We start from the raw sequence: 14,033 nt of genomic DNA on the forward strand, positions 1-14,033 counted from the left end.
ACCCAAGCAGAGCCCCGTGGGCGCCGTGGGGGCTCGGCCCAGGTCGGCAGTGGGGATCTGTGAGTCGGCGTCACGGCGGTTTCCTGTTTCCGACCCTGGTTATATAAGAGGTCAACATCGGATGTAGCGACTGAAGGGAATATAGGAACTCGGTGCTATTTTTGAAACTTCTTTGTGAGTGTGAACCTATTTCAGAATGAAAAGCTGGAACGTTTTTAGCTCGGTGAGAGATAAGAATGGGGGTCGCTGGCCGTCCCCCCCGCACTCCTACCTCCTGTGGCCTCATGGGGTGTGTGTGGGGGGGTGTCCGGGCAGCAGATCAGAGAGGGGTGAGCTCTGCCCCAGACCCTGTGGGGTCAGGGCTGGCGTGCCAGGGAGAACACATTTCCGATGGCTCCAGACACAAAATGAAAATGGAGAACTTGGCAATTTTAAGAAAAAACATGAGAAAAGTTATTCATATATATATATATATTTTTAAAGATTTTATTTATTTATTTGTCAGAGAGAGAGAGAGAGCAAGAGTGAGCACAGGCAGAGTGGCAGGCAGAGTCAGAGGGAGAAGCAGGCTCCTTGCGGAGCAAGGAGCCCGATGTGGGACTCGATCCCAGGACGCTGGAATCATGACCTGAGCCGAAGGCAGCTGCTTAACCAACTGAGCCACCCAGGCATCCCAAAAGTTCTTCACATATTAACAGAAAATATTTTTAGGTAACCCACTAATACATTTAAGGATATTAACCGTGAAAACAGTTTGCCTGTTATCAGGATACAGCGATCAATAAGGAAAGACCAGTTTCCTTCAGGAATGGGCACCAGTTACCAGGATGGACGCACCAAGAAGCCCATGGAGATGGTGTCATGGTGAGTGTGCGGACCGGTGGCTCTGGCTACTGTCTACGCTGCTGCGGGGGACAGGACCCAGCTGTGTCCCCTGAGCCTGTGCCGGCGCCTGCAGAGGCTCTGCTTGGCACGGGGTGCCTTCACCGGAGCAGGCTAGAGGATGTGGGCCCTTGCCCAAGGTCACCGGGGGGTGCAGGGTGAGGTCAGGAGGTGCAGGATGGATGTGGTTCTTCAAACCCCTCTGCCCACAAAACACCCCTGTCCCCCCCACCCAACGCACCCTCACTCCGGAGCCCTCCCCCACTGCATGACATTGTTGGTTGGTCGCTCTAGGGGTGTAGAGTCAGGGTGTGTGGGTTGTGGCCAGCCCCGTGGGGGGGCGAGTTGGGAGATGCTGGGAGGAGGGGTGATGGGGAAGACGCTTCGGATTTCCAGACCTCAGAGGCCTCAGGACCTGTCCCTGTGGGGCTGGTGTCCCCTTCCCCAGCCCCTGTATTTCCTCCAGCACCCCCAGCCTGGGGGCGGGAGCACGCCCTTGCTGTCTCTTGGTCCAGTCCGTGGAGGCGCAGACGGCACATGTGGGCAGGGCGACACTTCTGGTTCCTTGTCTTTGGCCGAGACTGGCATTAACTTCCCGTGCCTCAGGTTCCCTGGTCGTGAAGCGAAGGCCCTGCAGACCTGACCCTGACAATCCCGGGAGTCCCCAGAGACACACTCAGCCTTTCTGGACCGGGCAGGCAGGAGAGGGGGCTTCTCTTCCTGGAAGAGGCAACTGGGGGGACCTAGAGGGAAGATGAGGGTCCCGGGCTCTCCACCCCGTGGGGAGGAGCAGGGTCCTGTGGGCTGGGGAGCTGGGCCAGAGCTTCAGGGTCAGCCTTGGGGGCAGGAGCTCAGAGGGAAGGAATGTGTGGAAGAGGAAAGGAACCCCCTGAGACCCCCCTCCCACCACCACCTGCCTCGGCTGAAGCCCCACCGCCCACCAGCGCATCAGCCACCAGAGAAGGCCCTGGGCAGATGCTCCCATGGAGGCCCCCAGGGGGACTGGGTGGGTCACGTGCATTGGAGGAAACGCCTCATGGGGATGAGTGGGAGCCACCCCCAGCTGTGCCTAGCACCCCTCCAGAACCACTCCCATTCCTGGGGTCATGGGCCCTAGCCCCGCTGAGGGAAAACCATGGGGCAGAGCAGTCTCCCTCCTAGGCAGGCCATGAGACCCCCCACCCCCCACCCCTAGGGGGGCCGAAGGACCAGCAGAGAACAGGAGGTTCTCTGCAGAAAGGTTTATTTTCTCCTGGCACGGGCTGGCACACTGGGGGCAGGACCTGGGCAGGGCTGCTGCCTTTGCTCTCCTAGAGGCCCCTCCGGTCAGGGCGCGGCCGTCTCTGCATCTTGGGCCAATAGTTGGTTGATGGTGTTTGCAAAATTGGATAAGCTTGTGAACATAGCAGGGCACTGGGGGCCTGAGCCTAGGGCTGGACAGGGGGGCTGGGTAGGGGTGGCGGAGGTTTTCAGGGTCTGTGCTCGTGGGTGCGTGTGTGTGCCTGTGCGTGCGTGTGCTGCGTCAGACTCTGTTCAGAACGAGGCCCCGCTTTCTGTGCTGGAGTCAGAGCTGGTCACAGCAGGGCCCAGAGCAGGATGGGCCCTAGGCTGAGCAAGAGCCCCCCGCCAGGGCCAAGGTGCCCTGTCCCCCCGTTACACAGGTCCTTTTCACAGCACACCAGACCCTGCGATTCAAACTTAGGTTGGCCCTGCAGGTCTGCAGGGTCCAGGACATCCATGGGGCTCATCTGGGAGAGCTGCTGCATTACCCTGGAAACTTCGTCGCAGGAGGGGGCGCACCCCTTCTGCTGGTATTTCAGCTGCTTTCCTGTGGGCAAGTAGTGGGGAGCCTGGCGTGAGAGGCTCCACGCCCCTCTCAGCCTCCTAGACTCGCCCCTGGTCACCAGCTCCCAGGGAGCACTTGGTCCTCCGTCCCGCTGCTGGAGTGGCATCCCGCCCCGTCCCCGCGGAGGCCTCTGGAGGCCGGCCCCTCGCCATGCAGTTGGGGATGTTGAGGCAGGCAGGAGCGGGGCCGCTGGCAAGCCCACACTCCTCCGAGGGGCTGGGGGAGCATCAGAGCAGAGCCCCCTGGCCTGCCCCCACCCGCTGGGCCCTGGGGACTCACCATCGCCCTTGGTCAAGGTCATGTTGCTGCTGTAGCAGACGCCGGGCATCGGACACGGGAGGGGCTGGCAGGGACCACCGTTCTCCATATCAATGCAGGTGTAGCACTGCAGGCTCAGGGCTGGCGCTGGGGGGCAGGGAGCACGGGGTCAGACCTCTTCAGGCCTGAACCGCGGCCCCTTCCCACCCTCTTGGGGCCTGGGGGGCAGACCCGTCCCATGCGCACACACGGGATCGCACAGGGGATGGCCAGCCATGCCCAGCAGCGCAGACCCCGGCCTGGTGCCCCGCTGCTCACCGCGCTCCCAGCACAGCAGGATGGCCAGCAGGAAGAGGTGGAGGCCTGTCATGGCTCCTGGAGGTGACAAGATGTGCCTGGGCTCCTGCTGGGGGAGGGGGGCGGGCTCAGGCTCAGGCTGCTGCCACCCCTCCCCAGACCCTGGCCCTCCAAGGCTGAGCCCTCGCCAGCCCAGTTCCCTCCTGCCTCACTCACCCGCAGGCGTCAGGTCCCCGTCTGTCGGCTGGCACTGGAGCCTCTTATCCCCCGGCCAAGAAGTCATCCCCCAGCATCCTGTGCCCCATCAGGAGGAAGCTGGGGCTGGACTCTTTTGTCTCCACCCTTTCCGGAGTAGCTATCACACCCGACCTGAGTCCCAGGCCAGGACGGGGTCTCACCTAGCCGACCAGTGGTGCCTTCAGGGAAATTCCAGGAGGAAGCTGGGCGCTCTCTGTTTCTGGCTTCACCTTCCAGGGTCTCTCGGAGGCTGTGGGGCCCTCCCCAGCTATACAGCTGAGACCTCTCTGTCTCTCTTCCACTCCTGGCCCCCAGTCCCCAGACCCATAAACCCGTCCTGTCCTCCATGTATGCTCCCCAAAAAGTGCTCCTCACAAGTCACAGAAGCAGAAACAAATTTTTTTAATGTTAAACACATCGTTGATTTTTTCTCGTTTTTCTGCTGCATTTGGTGTTCGTGTAGTAATGGGTGCCGAGCGGCTCATTGTCTCAGGATCTCTGTCCTTACACACTTATTCTTTGGTTGAGTTTATAGTTTTGATGATCTTCGACATCCCGGGGATGCAACAGTAGCTTGTCTGAGGCCCGAGCTCAAACCGAGTGAAGACGCGTGCTCGTGTGAGACTGGGGGCTGACAGCTCCGGAGACGCGGCCGTCTCGACGAGACTCACGATATCAAACTAGTCTTCATGAACTTTAAAAAAATTTTTTTTTAATTTTTTCATTTTATTTATTTATTTGACAGACAGAGATCACAAGTAGGCAGAGAGGCAGGCAGAGAGAGAGGAGGAAGCAGGCTCCCCACAGAGCAGAGAGCCCGATGTGGGGCTCAATCCCAGGACCCTGGGATCATGACCTGAGCCGAAGGAAGAGGCTTTAACCCACTGAGCCGCCCAGGCACCCCCAAACTAGTCTTATTTACCGAAGATTTGCCCAAATCACATAAACTTGAACGGTACTTGGTTCATTTCTCTATTGACAATAGTGTTAGGGATAGTTTGTTTTGATGGAAGCAAATTAGAACAGAAGAGTTTTGTCCATGGGATTTTATAACTGAATTTGCTGATCTCACCCAGAGGCAGGAGAATGTCACAAGGTGACCGAGGTGACAAGGTGCAGACGGTCACGGTGCCGCTCTATCCGAAGTTCTAGCCACGCGTCAGGCAGAAGCCCAGTGAGACAAAATTCTCTGGTTTATATGAAAGACTTGACTTTCCTCTTCGCGCCGCTTCTGTTTTTTTTTTTTTTTTTTGACTGGGTACAGTATACTTTATTGATGTTACATGACAAGGTAGGGCTCCCCAAGCCCCTCCCCTTTTTCAGGGGGTCTGGGAAGGAAAGAGTGGAGGTTGGGGGATTCTCAGTGTTTTGGGGGATAAGTTGGGGCAGGGATCCCCCAGCAGCTGAGGGCCTCTCTCTTCCTCTTGCTCTGGCTGGGGCTGGTGGTTCAAGGGGTTCTTATTCCTTGGAGGCCATGTGGACCATAAGATCCACCACCCGGTTGCTGTAGCCAAATTCATTGTCATACCCGGAAATGAGCTTGACAAAGTGGTCATTGAGAGCAATGCCAGCCCTGGCATTGAAGGTAGAGGAGTGGGTGTCACTGTTGAAGTCGCAGGAGACAACCTGGTACTCAGTATACCCCAGGATGCCCTTAAGGGGGCCCTCTGATGCCTGCTTCACCACCTTCTTCTTTTTTTTTTTTTTTAAAGATTTTATTTATTTATTTGTCAGAGACAGGAGCGAGAGTGAGCACAAGCAGACAGAGGGGTAGGCAGAGGCAGAGGGAGAAGCAGACTCCCAGCTGAGCAAGGAGCCCGATGCGGGACTCGATCCCAGGACCCTGGGATCATGACCTGAGCTGGAGGCAGCCGCTTAACCAGCTGAGCCACCCAGGCGTCCCACTTCACCACCTTCTTGATGTCATCATATTTGGCAGCTTTCTCCAGGCGGCAGGTCAGATCCACAACAGACACGTTGGGGGTGGGGACACGGAAGGCCATGCCAGTGAGCTTCCCATTCAGCTCAGGGATGACCTTGCCTACAGCCTTTAGCTGCACCAGTGGAAGCAGGGATGAGGTTCTGGGCAGCCCCTCAGCCATCACACCACAGCTTCCCAGAGGGGCCGTCCACAGTCTTCTGGATGGCAGTGATGGCATGGACGGTGGTCACGAGTCCCTCCACAAGGCCGAAGTTGTCATGGATGACCTTGGCCAGAGGAGCCAAGCAGTTGGTGGTACAGGAGGCATTGCTGACAATCTTTTTTTAAAAGATCATTTATTTATTTATTTATTTATTTATTTGACAGACAGAGATCACAAGCAGACAGAGAAGCAGGCAGAGAGAGAGAGGGAGAAGCAGACTCCCCACAGAGCAGAGAGCCCGATGCTGGGCTCGATCCCAGGACCCTGGGACCATGACCCGAGCCAAAGGCAGAGGCTTAACCCACTGAGCCACCCACGAGCCCCCATTGCTGACAATCTTGAGGGAGTTGTCATACTTCTCATGGTTCACACCCATCACGAACATGGGGGCATCAGCAGAAGGAGCAGAGATGATGACCCTCTTGGCCCCCCCCTTCAAGTGAGCCCCAGCCTTCTCCATGGTGGTGAAGACCCCAGTGGACTCCACAACATACTCAGCACCAGCATCGCCCCATTTGATGTTGGCGGGATCTTGCTCCTGGAAGATGGCGATGGACTTCCCATTGATGACAAGCTTCCCGTTCTCAGCCTTGACTGTGCTGTGGAATTTACCGTGGGTAGAATCATACTGGAACATGCAGACCATGTAGTTGAGATCCATGAAAGGGTCATTGATGGCGACAATATCCACTTTACCAGAGTTAAAAGCAGCCCTGGTGACCAGGCGCCCACTACGGCCAAATCCGTCCACTCCGACCTTCACCATTGTGTCTCGGGCACGGGGCTGGCACTGCACCTGGAGATGCGGCTGTCTGTCGAACGGGGAAGAGCAGAGAGCCCCCGCTTTCTGTTTTTACCTGAATTGTGTTTCTGCAGATGAGACCATTTGAGATCTCCTGCCTCACCTGAGGGAGAATGCTTCTCATCCAGGTTGATAGAACAGACCTCAAGATTTTCTCTGGCCCCATGTGCAGTCTTACGGGGGCTGTGGACTACGGCTCGGTTGGGGTGCTGAGGGCCGGCCTCCTCTGAGGGGCTGAAATAGGGTTTCCAATGAGCCTCCCAGCTTGACGGGTCTGCTGGTAGGGTCCCTGTGTCCCTGAGAGCCTCCAGTGAGGGCAGGCAGCCTCGGGCTTGAGTGGCCGCAGGGGCGGAGGGTGGAGTGGAGGGGGTGGAGAGGGGTGGGGGTTTGAAGGACACCCAAGGACAGGCGGGGGCTGGTGGTGGTAGAGCTTGGGAACAGAGAGGTCCGGGAAGAACCAGTCTGGGGAGGTCTTCACTGTCCTAAAGAGGTCTCTAGAGGTCCAAATTATCCTTAGTAAAATCTTGCCAACAGGGAGGAAGGGGACAGAGCTAGCACCATGGTGGCGGGCGGCAGGGCCCTGGCAGTCTGCAGAAGCCAGGGTCGGGGCGGGGTGGGGGGAGGTGGGGCGGGGTGGGGGGAGCCGCAGGATGGCAGCCGCCTGAACCACAAGGACCGCATTTCAACCCCGTTAGATCTGGCGCCAAGTTCCTGGGCTCTAAAGAGTCGGTCCTGGGCGCGGGCTGAATGTGTCCCTCTTGTCCTGTGGGTCGGGAGCAACTCCCCCCTGCAGCTGTCCTGGGAGGTGCTGGGTGGGCCTTGGCCGGCGCGGGAGAAGACAGCTGGGTTTGGGAGGGTGCACAGAAACGCACCAACTCTGAAATGTTCAGACGGCAACGTGTCGACGCATTCATGGGCAGGAGGGACGGGGAATGGGGTGGGAGGTAAGCTTGGAACACCCGCCATGTGCTCCACGAACTGGAGGAAGCCCCAGGACCTTCCTGGTGGACTCTGATCCGTCATCTCCCAGCCAAGGCCCCTGGGAGGGGGGAGTGGTGACGTGCACATGGTGCCCGGGCGGCACTTGCACTCGGAGCTGCTCTCAGCTCCAGAACTCAAGGAGCCCGAGGCAAGCTTCCTCCTCTCCGCCGGTCTTGCTTTATTCACGCTCACCGGCCGGTGGGTGTCCACTTGGTTTGGGAGGTGGAGACCCACGTTGAGGCTCACACTATCCTAGACTTGGTACTCGGAGCCCTTAGAACTGACCTCTGTGCTCTGCTGTGTCCCCAGCAGGCAGAGGCACATCTTGGTTTTTTGGCGGAAAGAATATTCCAGGCTCCTCCTCCTCTCTCCGGGATCCAGCCCTGGAGCGGCTGTTTCTCCCCCGAGCCCCAGTTCTTCCTGGTGGAGAGCTGTTCTCGGCCGTGGACATGCTCACTGCTGCTGGGGGCCACTGTCCCCAGACTCCCTCAGTGCCCAGAGCCAGGAGACGCATGTCGATGCTGTTGCTCCTGCCTGGACACCTGTGGCACTTCTGTGCCTGTGCTCAGGGGAACCATGGCTTCACACCAGCGTCTTCATGGGATCCAACAGCCTTGCTGCCTCCCGGCTGCCCCTTTCCCACGGCTCCCCCCGCCCACAGCAGCTCGGTTCCCCCGCCTGCTGCCAGTCTCCCATCTCCCCCGATCTGGGTTGAACTGTGTCGCCCAAGAGATATGTCCAGGTCCTAACCCCCGGTGAATTTGACCTTATTTGGAAGTAGGGTCATTGCAGATATAACTGGCTGAGTTGAGATGAACCCATACTGGAATAGGGAGACTCCTGTGTCAACGAGAGTCCTTCTTAGATCAGGCGTGCAAGGAGAGGACGGCCAAGTGACCACAGGACTGCAGGCCGGCACTGGGAGCAGAGAAGGTGATGCGCAAGTCTCCCCTGCAGCTTCCAGGGGAGCACGGCCCTGCCCACCTCGGCTTTGGACTTCCAGCCTCTGGAACTGCAACAGAACATGTTTCTATCGAGTGCGGCCAGTCGGCCGGTTAGGGTTGTCAGATGCCGCAGCCCCCACCCTGCCGGGCCCTGTGGGGGGACCTTCTAGCCCACTGCGGTCATTTCTGCCAGTTGAGCACTACCCTCACACCACCGCCCCATCTGGGGCCCCTTAAGGCAGAGAATAGGGTCCCTGACAAGCTGGGTGTGTATGCTGATTACCCCAGGATAGAAGACAGCGGTTTCACTAACTGAGCAAGAATTATAAGGTCTGGGCTCTTGATTCACTGGGGTCCCTCCCTCTGCCTGTTCCTGAGCCTAACAGCCCAGGGCAATGGGCATTGGGAAGCCCTGTAGGGCAGGGTTAACTCGGGCTTGGAGAGTGGGAGACTGTGAGGCCCAGGTGCTGCGGACCCCGGGGACACCTGCACTGTCCACTGTGCGGCCACGAGCTCAAGGTCCCTGCAGGTGAGCGCCACGGGATGTGGCCCTATGACCCTGTCAGCGTGCACACTCACAGGAGAGCCTAGGCAAAAGCCCCAAAGGGCTGCTTGCTTTCCAATGGCTGTAGGGGTGGGGGGAGTTGTCCCAAACCCAACAGGCGGCTTCTCCATCCTCAGCCCCAAACCTGGCACCAGCTTGTTGGCAGGCCTCCTGCTGTGGGCAGAGAGGAGGGGCTGCACGGCAAAAAGACACCCCAGAGATAAGGGGAGAGCTGGCAGGCCTTCCACGAGACCCCCTGTGTGCGGAGTCGAGTCAGGCTGAGGGGATGAAGCCGAGGTGGGGCTGCTCTGTCCTCCAGGGACTTCTGACTCAGTGCCCCAGGAGGAAGAGAGAGAGCGTCTCTTTCGAGCTCAGAAGGGAGAATGTAAAGGGGTTTGGCGACAAATAAAGGAAGCTAGAAAGATCTCCCTCCCCGCGGCCCCAGTCACTGCAGGCCGGGCAGGCGACCGTCAGAGCCCCGTTCGTGCGGTCCTTGCTAAGTCAGTGCCATGCCTAACAGGCTGCGCCAGCTGCTTGCAGTCCGTCAGCGAAAAAGGGGATTCCTTTGCCTTAATGAAAGTCAGATTATGAAGCTCAGTAAGAAGGAACTTGCTCGATGTCAGGGGGCTGGACAGGAGGGACAGCAGGCAGCAGGGGCTCTGCAGCTGGAGTCCAGCACGTGGGAAGAGGGGGCGTGGCAATTTTAAGCTTATTTTGTAATTTCAAGCAGGAGAAAGTAATTTGAGCAAAGACAGAAAAAGGAGAGGACAGTTAGTGCGCAACGTGCCTGGAGTGTTCTAGAAACATCCGAGGCGGTGTGGTGGGGGGAAGAGGGCCGCAGCCCGGGTCTCGCTGCGGTGCCTGTGAGCGGAGCAGAGGTCGGTCCCAGGAGCTCGGGCGGCAGAACCGACTGGATTTCCCCGAGAACCGCGGAGAAACGGAGTGAAGGGGAGCACGGGCCCTCGCTGGGGAAGTGCTTCAGCTGCACAGACAATGGGCTGTTCTGTGCCTGTTAAATTGTGTGAGGCGTCGTTCCCAATGGTGGGTTGTTGTCTCTGTGCCCTACTCAGTGCAGAGTTCACACACACACACACACACGCACACACACACACACGTGTGTCTGTGCCGGTGAGGCCGTGCAGGCTTGTTTCCCTCTGGAGTTTACACTGTTTTAAGAAAGAGATTTTTATTTTTATGTAATCTCCACGCCCAGTGTGGGGCTTGAACTCACAACCCTGAGATCAGAGTCACCGGCTCCATGGACGGAGGCAGTGTGGGGGTGTGTGTGAAGGTCACCGTCCTGAGTCCTCCTGATTTCCAGCCTGGTTTGGGGTCTTTCACCCCATCCAGGGGGACTGAGCCCCCTCCCCGGGGGATGAGCACCGGCAGGCCGGGGAGGGCCCGTCTTCTGCCCCCGAGCTGTGCACGGCCTCAGTGGGAGGTGAAAGCCTGTGCTCTGGCTGGGGTCATCTGCGGAGGGGAAGCTGTCCTGGAAGGCCGTGAGGGCTACAGGCCTCCAGGGTCAGAGTCAGGAACTCATGCTTCAGCTGCAGAACACGGGGAGCCTCGCCACACCAAATGAACAAGGCGTTAGGCATCTCTAGGAAGGCGTTGTGTCCAGTCCGAGGCAGGACAGCTGCTGGGGAATGTGCTGTACACGGGGCAGAAAGTGTGAGGGGAAACAAGGCAATGGAACACTGTTCGCTACCCTGGATCCTGGAGCCCACTCACAAGGCCTTGAAGGAGGCAGGGGGACCTTCCTCTAGGAGCTCAGCTGCCTCGATGTTGACACTTTGCTAAGGGCAACGAGCCATTCTGGCCCAACTGCCAGGACCCTGTTAGTCTATTTTAACATATAAAAATTCTTTTGGAAAACTCCTTTATCTCTGAACCCCAAGATACATGTCCCCCCAGCATATGACCCATTGATATACATCTGAAGTGTCTTGTGACTGAGTTTTTATGAAACAGTAATAAATGACCTTCTCCTAACAATAGGGGCCCCCTCAGCATCCTGGGAACCTTGTTCCAAAATACCTGGGAGGCTTTCACCGTTCCTAACCCCTTCCCAACTAGAGAGTATTTAATGGGTCACTACTCATGACCCCAGGACCGCTCCATCTGCCCCTGGGTCCTCTCCCTGTGCTTTAATAAAACCACCTTTTTGGACCAAAGAGGTCTCAAAAATTCCTCCTTGGGCCATGGGCTCCTCACAGACATTCCAAAACTACATGCTTTGGCGCTCAGTGTGGGGCTCCGGTTGTGTCTCCTGGACTCAGCCTTGGTGTGGGCCTGGCGAGTACATTCTCTCGTCTCCACACTCTCATTGCAGGGGCTTTTTGAGGAGTATCATCTTACTGGAACACGTTCATGTCGATCGCTAAGGTACGATTGTCCAGCCCGATGCTGCTCTACCAGGACAGACGGAGAAACCCTGCCATTTCTCTGGAAGTCAGTCCCCGAGCCTGAACGGTAATAAGACCCAGAAACTTGATGCCCTCTCTTTGTTCCTGTCCTTCGACAAAGTCATCTGTCGTGGGCACGGGACAGCCACCCCAGCGACCAGCCTGGCTGCCCATCTTAACTCTCCCATGTGAGGTTCCCTCCTCATCGGTCTAATGTGATCCTACCCACGTCCCTGGTCTGGCCCCTTCTGGCCGCGGGACCTCCACGGGGAGCCGGCGGAACCCAGCACCCGACTGAACTAAAACCCAACGGTGATGGCTTCCTGGGGACTCTGGCTGTAAAGACCACACGTGTGGGAATGTCACTCAGAACGTGACGGGTTTCTATCTTTACTGTTTTCCGTCAAGGTCCTCTAAGTACTTAAACTCCAATATTGGGACATTTCCCCTTGTAAAACTTCTCTAGTGTTTTCCATGGGCTAACAATGGGGTGCCTGGGTGGCTCAGTGGGTTAAGCCGCTGCCTTCAGCTCAGGTCATGATCTCAGGGTGCTGGGATCGAGTCCCGCATCGGGCTCTCTGCTCAGCAGGGAACCTGCTTCCCTTCCTCTCTCTCTGCCTGCCTCTCTGCCTACTTGTGATCTCTCTCTGTCAAATAAATAAATAAAATCTTTAAAAAAACAAACAAACAAACAAACAAAAAACAATGGTGGGTCCTTCAAGGCAAGGTGGAGTAAGAGGTGACCTTCACAGCAGGACCTCCGAGGCCTGGTATTTCAGGCCCTACTAGCCTAGGACGCAGTGGGGACATGGGGGGACGCTGGCATCGCTCCTCCGGGGACTTTAAGGCAGAGCGGTGATCAGAGCGACCTCATCGGAGGGACACGTTGAGTCCCTTTGACGCCAGGAGCCTCTGACGGATCCCGTGTGGGACGCCACCTGGGAGTCGGGAATGGGATTCCCCGTGATGGACCTTCTCTCTCTCTCTCTCCCCAGTTCCCAAGGACTCTCCCTCGGGGAGCCTTCTAACCCCCCGGAAACCATGTGGATTGCGAAGTTGAGGAAAGGACTGAGCTCCTGTAGCCCCGCGTGGCCTCGGTGGGATGTGGCGGTTCGTCTCTTCCGCAGGAAGCGGGGCGCATGGGCGGGGATGCTCTAGGGCAGCCTGCGGGCTCCGCATCGGACCGACCTAAGGGGCCTCTTGCAGAACAGGTCGGGTCAGGAACCGGGCGGTCAATTCCCTCCCGGCGTGGAGGACGATAATGATCTAAACAGGCCTCGTCCTGACAGGATCCAGGTTGCTGGAGGAAACAGGGGCCGTGGTCCCGAGGAGGCGGACGGGGTCTCACGGTCCCTCCTCCTGACGGCTGTGGGGGCGTCTCCTGCATTTCGCGGGCTTGCTGGCTGCAGTTAGAGCCAGCTGTGGGGCTGGACCCGGGGATGGGGACTTGAAGGAGGTTTCCCAAGCAGCTGCCGAAACTCCCTCTGTGTCCGGGGAGTTTCCTGTCTTCTCCAGCCCGACCTGGACCACAGGTGTCCACGCTGGGGGACAAACAAACAGGGTGTCTGTTCGTCTGTCTGAGCCGAGGAGCTTTAGAACCAAGAAACCGCGTTCTCTGCCTTCTGGGGGCATGTGGCCTCCTCTCCAGGCCTCCCCCCAACCAAGAAACCGCGTTCTCTGCCTTCTGGGGGCACGTGGCCTCCTCTCCAGGCCTCCCCCTCCCGTGTCTGCACGGCCCCGGGGGCCTCCTGCTTAACTGGCTTCGGGGCCCTCCTTGCTGGTGCTCGGGCCTCCCCCGCCCCCTCCCGTCAGGACCCGCCAGCCCCCCCCCCACGTGACCCCGCGCACTCCAGATTCCCCCCAGGGTCCCAGGGAAAAACCACAGAGGGCAACAAACTGATTGGCTTTTAAAAGAGGGTCCAGGTGGAATGTAATTGGCATTGAAACTAATTTAAGTTTGTTGGATTAATTAAGATGAACATATGTTTAGAATTATCAGCATTAAAGATGAAACATTTATTCTACCAGGGTTTGCTGAAGGTCAAATAGGCTGTTGTCTCTGTTGCAATTTGTCAGCAAAAAATGACTAAAATGATGGTTCATTTTCTGTTTCAAAGCTTTCTCTGGGAAGCCCTGGGTCGGTGGAGCGTCCGCCTCTGGCTCCGTCCGGGTCCCGGGATGGAGCCTGCTTCTCCCTCCGACCCTCCCGCTGCTTGTGCTGTCGCCCGCTCTCGCTCTCTCTAAAGTAGATTAATAAAATCTTAAAAAAAAAAAAAAAAAAAGACTCCTATTTGGGTTCTTTTTCTTTCTGTTCCTCTAACCCCGTTCGTGTCTTTCCCCACGTCTCTCCGCCCGGTGCCGAGACGCTTTCTCTGCCGCCGCGTCCCGCCGAGGGTGCTTCCCGCTCGGGGGATCCGCACGTGCGGCCTCCCCTGACTCAGCGCCTCTGCCCCTCGCTGCTGCTCTCGCTGCGAACGCCCCAGGGACAGCGTGGAGCCCAGCACGGCCGTCTCTGCGCCCCCAGTCAGCAGGGGGACCTCTCGGAAGATGAGACCTTCCATCAACAACTTACAGGCTGAAGGGTCAGAGGGTTCGGGGTGGGGGGGTGACGTGGGAACCAAAAGCAGAAGAAAAATCAAATTTCCTTTCTCCCTACAGCCCCCTGACAAGTCCTCGGAACAGGCAGAGCGACC

The 14,033-nt window shown here is 57.8% G+C and overlaps 1 protein-coding gene, 1 long non-coding RNA gene and 1 pseudogene across 4 annotated transcripts in view; 1 reads left to right on the top strand and 2 right to left on the bottom strand.

Annotated features, from left to right (window-relative positions):
* Positions 1–2,108: 2,108 nt before the first annotated feature.
* LOC132013310 (lymphocyte antigen 6H-like) lies at positions 2,109–3,602 on the bottom strand. 3 transcript variants are annotated; one of them, XM_059392981.1, is made up of 4 exons: positions 3,500–3,602; positions 3,305–3,392; positions 3,008–3,133; positions 2,109–2,710 (listed from the first exon to the last, which is right to left on the bottom strand). In XM_059392981.1, exons 2-4 carry the CDS (start codon positions 3,354–3,356, stop codon positions 2,457–2,459), a joined length of 432 nt encoding a protein of 143 aa, XP_059248964.1. In that variant the 5' UTR covers positions 3,357–3,392; positions 3,500–3,602; the 3' UTR covers positions 2,109–2,456. The 3 variants fall into 3 exon arrangements, with proteins under 3 accessions (XP_059248964.1, XP_059248963.1, XP_059248961.1); XM_059392980.1 differs by having other exon boundaries at positions 3,305–3,389; positions 3,500–3,599; XM_059392978.1 differs by lacking the exon at positions 3,305–3,392 and having other exon boundaries at positions 3,500–3,601.
* A 1,361-nt stretch (positions 3,603–4,963) lies between these two features.
* LOC132014609 (glyceraldehyde-3-phosphate dehydrogenase-like) lies at positions 4,964–6,493 on the bottom strand (annotated as a pseudogene).
* Positions 6,494–13,695: 7,202 nt separating this feature from the next.
* Positions 13,696–14,033, top strand: part of LOC132013311 (uncharacterized) — a 4,248-nt gene continuing 3,910 nt past the window's right edge. The window contains exon 1 of the long non-coding RNA XR_009402989.1: positions 13,696–13,922. This is a non-coding gene — a long non-coding RNA (uncharacterized LOC132013311). The remainder of the gene's footprint in view (positions 13,923–14,033) is intronic.

This window comes from Mustela nigripes, chromosome 3 (genome assembly GCF_022355385.1).
Source record: "Mustela nigripes isolate SB6536 chromosome 3, MUSNIG.SB6536, whole genome shotgun sequence".
NCBI lineage: Eukaryota > Metazoa > Chordata > Mammalia > Carnivora > Mustelidae > Mustela > Mustela nigripes.